This window comes from Aspergillus niger (assembly GCF_000002855.4).
Source record: "Aspergillus niger supercontig An17".
Lineage (NCBI taxonomy): Eukaryota > Fungi > Ascomycota > Eurotiomycetes > Eurotiales > Aspergillaceae > Aspergillus > Aspergillus niger.
Window position 1 is genome coordinate 282237 of NT_166532.1, and position 5564 is coordinate 287800.

The 5564-nt window shown below is 46.9% G+C and overlaps 4 protein-coding genes across 4 annotated transcripts; 3 read left to right on the forward strand and 1 right to left on the reverse strand.

The window, feature by feature from the left end:
- An17g01200 (uncharacterized protein) lies at positions 1–404 on the forward strand (the record flags this gene model as incomplete). Its single annotated transcript, XM_059745452.1, has 3 exons — positions 1–9; positions 34–302; positions 344–404. Coding segments are annotated over 3 exons (339 nt in total), but the record flags the coding sequence as incomplete, so codon positions are not given.
- A 407-nt stretch (positions 405–811) lies between these two features.
- Positions 812–1947, reverse strand: An17g01210 (hypothetical protein; the record flags this gene model as incomplete). Its single annotated transcript, XM_059745453.1, has 5 exons — positions 812–926; positions 1129–1174; positions 1329–1389; positions 1731–1793; positions 1873–1947. The coding sequence occupies 5 exons, from the start codon at positions 1945–1947 to the stop codon at positions 812–814; spliced, it is 360 nt and encodes a 119-aa protein (XP_059602811.1).
- A 407-nt stretch (positions 1948–2354) lies between these two features.
- An17g01220 (hypothetical protein) lies at positions 2355–3008 on the forward strand (the record flags this gene model as incomplete). Its single annotated transcript, XM_059745454.1, has 3 exons — positions 2355–2462; positions 2683–2707; positions 2785–3008. 3 exons carry the CDS (start codon positions 2355–2357, stop codon positions 3006–3008), a joined length of 357 nt encoding a protein of 118 aa, XP_059602812.1.
- A 408-nt stretch (positions 3009–3416) lies between these two features.
- An17g01230 (uncharacterized protein) lies at positions 3417–4656 on the forward strand (the record flags this gene model as incomplete). Its single annotated transcript, XM_059745455.1, has 5 exons — positions 3417–3602; positions 3650–3712; positions 3835–3963; positions 4123–4179; positions 4381–4656. 5 exons carry the CDS (start codon positions 3417–3419, stop codon positions 4654–4656), a joined length of 711 nt encoding a protein of 236 aa, XP_059602813.1.
- Between the last annotated feature and the right edge of the window lie 908 nt (positions 4657–5564).

Here is a 5564-nt window from a genome sequence, read left to right on the forward strand (position 1 = left end):
TCCATACTAGTAAGTATTTCCTCATATTCCTAGGCACGGCTAGTCGGATGGGGGGCGACACTCGGAACCTTGGGGGAGGGAAAGGGAAACAAACCCACTCAACCTGCAGCGATGGCGAGAAAGTGGGCGAACGAGCGAGAACCTCCTACGTCGCCTTGGTTCCAGGGTGGGTGGCCTGCTGGCCAATCACGGGTGTTTATTACGGTATTCATGCATACTCCAGACTCCCCAATCGGGCCAAGTGCCTGTGAGGATGGTACCCGGCAACCCCCATTTCCCTTGTGGTCAGTGGTAACAATACTGTACGTGCGATCTTCCGGCCGACCCACTTGACTGGTGGCAGGTCGAGAAAAAGAGGCCGCATCCGGCCATCGACTCCACACCCTCTTTCTGCGCCCCCCTGAATGACTGTTTTCCCTTCCCTTCCCTTTTCCTCTCGCCAGAAGAATCCGCGCGGCGGTGATTCAGCATTGCCTGTCCTGGCAAGTATCCATACCCGCAGCGTCATGGAAAAGCCGACCCTTTTGGCGGTACCAACTTTGGTTGACTTGGTTGACTCAATTAAGTCGTGTCTCCGAATTTCCCCCCTCTCTTTTCTCTCTCCAAATTATGGTCATCCAGTTACAGGGCATCAGAGTCAATCAATAATACAATAGTAATAATAATCATAATAATAAAAATAAAAATTCCCAGTTATTTACGGATATTACTATCTATGGATGGTTGAGCACGGAAATCACTGCCTCCGAGAAGCCGTTAATGGGCTCCAAGTAATGTTTCAGTAGCGTTCCAGTCATTGATTACGAAGGCGTTATTCTCCTGGCTGCCTATCAATCACCTCAGCAGCCAGAACATTCCTCCACTTTTCTGCTGTCTCCCTTTGAGTCATCCCCTGCCATTGTTGCCGGGTCGTCTCAATTCCATTACTGCTTTTTCTAAATAGTGATACTGTCATTTGGCATTTTAATGACGAGATTTGTTGCAGTTCTAAAATGACGGGCTGGGAGGCAGGTGTCATTTGAATGCGTCAATTCCCCGAGGCATTTTTCTTTTCATTATTTTTTGTTTTTTAGCTTGTTGGGGAAATGTATTATGTAGTAGGTGCCGCAAACCCCCAGACTCAGGTACATGTAACCTGTCCTGATTGCGGCCAGCTTGCCAACACCAACGGCTGCTGACTGTAATTAATCAATCACTAACTTTGAACTAATTTATGTAAATTGTTGATGACCATTAGATAAACAAAAGTTAATATACTCTGTATATTCATTAATCTTCAATTGGTGCAGTAGAACAAAAGTTCAAGTTAAGCGCCGGTTTAGAGTTACCTCCCAAGCAAAGACGGCGTGAGTAGACTACAGCCTGAGCAGGGGACATGGAAGATACGCCCTGGGCACCAAGGCAGCACCAAGTCAACCGGCTAAGCTAAGTTCCTGCAGGTCCCGGCAGGGTCTCCCCCCTCTTCCCCCCCATCCGAGCGAGCTATGCTATCTCCCTATCTTCATCGTCACTTATCATCATCCATCTTGCCATGTTCCCTGATAGATGGATACAATCAAAATCTTCCGGGTGATAACCCCATGACTCTCCCCCCAAGTCAAACCTTACAAACAATTGACAATGAAGGAATAATGCATTCGAGGTATAACTAACTATTTCCGTTGAGCCCAGTTCGTCAAATAACACAACAAGGGGGCGGCGGTTTTCGTAATACCCATCATCATCATAACCATCGTCTTCATCATCAATGCGATGGTAAGGTAATGATCACCGACTGGCCCGCTCTCCTTCCCCTCTTCCCTCCCCAACCAGACCAGATCAGATCGATCCTAAATCCATCCATCTAACAGTAAAACGGGAAAAGAGCACCACCCCACCAGAAATCGGTGACGATGGAGACACACTTGAACACGCGATGATTGCACCTAGACTACGTATCGCTATCATGTTTCCATTTTCAGAGCATTTCCACTCTCCCCAGTCCTCGGCCGATGCAGGCGGCGGGAACAAATCCAATCAAGAGTGGCACTTGGCATTATGACTAAGTAAAGTAAAGTAAAGTAAAGTAACGAATACGGATCCATACTGGTCTAGTCCCTATCCGGGGGGTGCCTGGAGTTGGCGGGCGACCACCTGAGTGACGCTACAGTGGATCCCTCAGAACCCAATCACACGGAAGCCCCGTTGGCCACTATTTCCAGGCTGCATGACGCCAGCCCCAAGCAAGCAACGACTGGCGCGAAGTCGTGGCCAATAATTGACCATACGTTTGGGTCGGCTGTTCTGAAAAAAGGCCCGGGAGGATGATCCCGGACCTTCGTCAACTGTGACACAGTAGACTAGTAGGGAGTAATATGGGGAAAGAAGCTGTTGTCGGTAGATACGGATATTGCTGCGCGCCGATCATCAGAGGAGACTACTACTTACTACTTAGACTAGAGCCTAGGTTCCGAGAGTTAGCCGTAGATACAGAGTACTACTGAAGATACTCAGGTATCACCGATCATACGAGAGATATGATATGACTGGATACTTTTCTCTTACTTTTTATCCGCATGGACAAGTAAGAAAGTAAGAAAAAATATCTACCCGACGAGGTAGTAAACCAAGTAAGCCAGTAAGTACCTAAAATCAATCTGAGTAAGAGTTAGTAAGTACCTAAAATGCTCAGCACCGCTTCAGGTACCTTTTCCCAACCCAAGAGTTGGTACCTAAGGTTCAGTGTAAGAAAGGCAGTTGAGTCAGTTCACAACTGCAAAGTTTGGTGTGTGTGGTTCGGTCCAGGCCAGCCAGATAACCCAGGGAAACCAACCCCTTTGAATCAATCAATCAATCAACAACAACGTCAATTGTTGTTGCACAAAACCTGCGTGATCCACGTTGATCCTGTTTACCGCGCGGGATTTCCTTCAACTCGCCCATCATCTGTAACAGGATTTGCGGGGTTAAACGGGAGGGAGGGAGATTACGTCTCAGACAGACAGACAGACTCCTGGGCCAACTTTTAATCTGGCAATCGTATCGTACTATCGATCGGGGTGGAGACTTTGTTTTTTGTTTTTCTTTTTTCTTTTTTTGCTTTGGATGTATGGAGTAATGAGTGAACATATGACAGGAGGTATGTAGCAGAGTATGTTAATCTGCTCAGGGTTCGTTTCGGGTTGTACTATCGGCAAGATCATAGTTATCCTCCGTTATGGTACTTTTACTTCTTAGTTACTATCTAATAACTACTGTGTACAGCCAGTAGGTAGTTGTGGATAAGGTGTGGACAATTGGAACGAGGTGAATGGATGGAAATATCCCTCTTCCTACATACATACATAACGGAGATACAGGCTCGGAGACTAAATGAGGAAATTGAGTAAAGATAATAAAAAGTTAAAATAAATAAACAAATAACTATAATCAATAACATGGTGCCTGCTAAGTGCGACTCAAACAGCCAACACAAAAACACTGGCAAAGCAACGGCAAGCACTGGCAGCGCCCCGTGGCTGGCAACTTTCTTTCCGGGGCTGCATGAGCAAAGCGATGCTGGCGGTGAAGGACGAAGGTGCATTAGTGCCAGACTGACCGCCTCCCGAGCAAGTGTCGGGAAGGTTTCGTCCTTGCAGCTGGCAAAGAGTTGCGTGTCTCGATCATGCAGGCTTGCCTGTCTCCGACACGCCGATGGGCAGCAGCAGTAGGCAGGCAGCCAAGGGACGATGAGGTGGTCACCCTCAAAAGAAAGAGTACAACGAAAAACCAAGGACCTCAGGCATACGTGGATGGGCCTTTCCTTCTGACTAAGGAATTCTTTTCCCATTAAGTTCCCGCTATTCATTCTGCCAGGTGGCTGTTTTGCACGCATCACGCGATAAGCCCCCGAGCAAGACTTGCCAGGCCACCACACCACCACCAACACCACCACCTCATCATCCATCATCCATCATCCTTCTCGGTTCCTTTGGATCTCTGATGGTGGCTGACACAGCTCTTCGTATGAGAGAATAGTTTAAATCTTCCATGAGATTCCATCTGGTTCCATTTCTGCCCCAGGAATCCGAATGACCTATATCCCAGCCCAGCCCAGTCCAGTCCCATACTTACTGTACAAAGTATTTACTTTTAGCCTCTCAGGTGATCCAGGTCACCTGGCTCTCTCCTCTCTCTCCCTTCTCTCACGCCATCCCCAAGGTTTCCCGCTAACATTCATTTCTCCCATGGAACCGGGATAGCGTGACCCAGTGGAAGAAATGGATAATCCTGACTGCCTGGAACTTGCCAAATTTCTCAACAATGACTAGGTTCATGGAAACCCCGGGTGCTGAACCTTAGATACTGCCTGCTCTGGTCTGTTCTCCCCTTATCGGGATGATTATCTGCCGAATGGAACAGGGCGGTGCTGATGGCTGGAACACCCTATCGTGGTTGTTCTGGGCGGGCGCGGTGTGTATCGGTGGAACCTGGGATAAGGAGCCAGTCAGGGAGGAGAAGAAGGTTGGAAACGGTTATCTAGTACCAGGATTTGGGATGGAGGATGTTGCACCATTGGAGATGATAGTCTCATCATTATGTAGAATGGTATCTATCCTTATCTCTATGCTTGTGGTCTACTTAGTTACTACAGTAGTATACAGACATCTACAGATACAGACACAGACACAATCATAAACAAAATAGTATGAGACCAGTCAGTCCCAGACAGGACATATCTCATTTCCACCAGATAGATTACAAGAAATCATAATATATATCCATATATCCGTAGTACCAAGTACTCCCGTATCACTCCTATCGGCAGATAACCCACTGGCATCCGATCAATCAAATCACCATCCACCATCCACCATCATTGCCATCATCATCATCATCAAACCCCAACTACCCCAAACCCAACCAGCATTGAACACAGCATAACCCATCCCATCCATAATCCATGAGCACGCGACACAAGAGAACATCACCCCATACGGAAGTGATTCGATCGCCACCACCTCTCCCAGCCTATCCCAACCTCCCCCCAGACAGATAATCAAATAGATAAAACAGATAAACCTACTAGTGGCACCTTTACCCCGCACGATCAACAAAAGTGCCACAAGTCCAATTCGCAATCTTACTACTTACTATCTATTACTAGTAGCTAAAGACCAGCCACTTAATTAGACTTTCTGTCATCGCTATCAGTTGCCATTCTATCCATTGAACAGAATAGGAAAGGGGAAAAAAAAGCAATTCCGATTTGTGAGAGGAGATGTGAAACTCTCCTCCGACTAATGGGATTTAAGGTCGTTGTTCCGCGCTTAGAGGGGAAATGGGATTGGATACTACTACCTTGTTCTACTACTAGCTAATACTAGTTACTGTTTTAAACTATTTACTAGGATAACTAGTTAGTGAAAGAGAAAGAACCGTTCAACGAACAAAACAGAAACGAAATGGAATGGGATGGGATGGATGGAATTACCCCAGATTCAAGAACTACTACTTACTGCATTTCGGGATAAAGTTCGGAGGACGACGAAACTTGAACTCCTTACTTCCTACCGTCTGGATCTGAACCACAACCAGAACTGGGG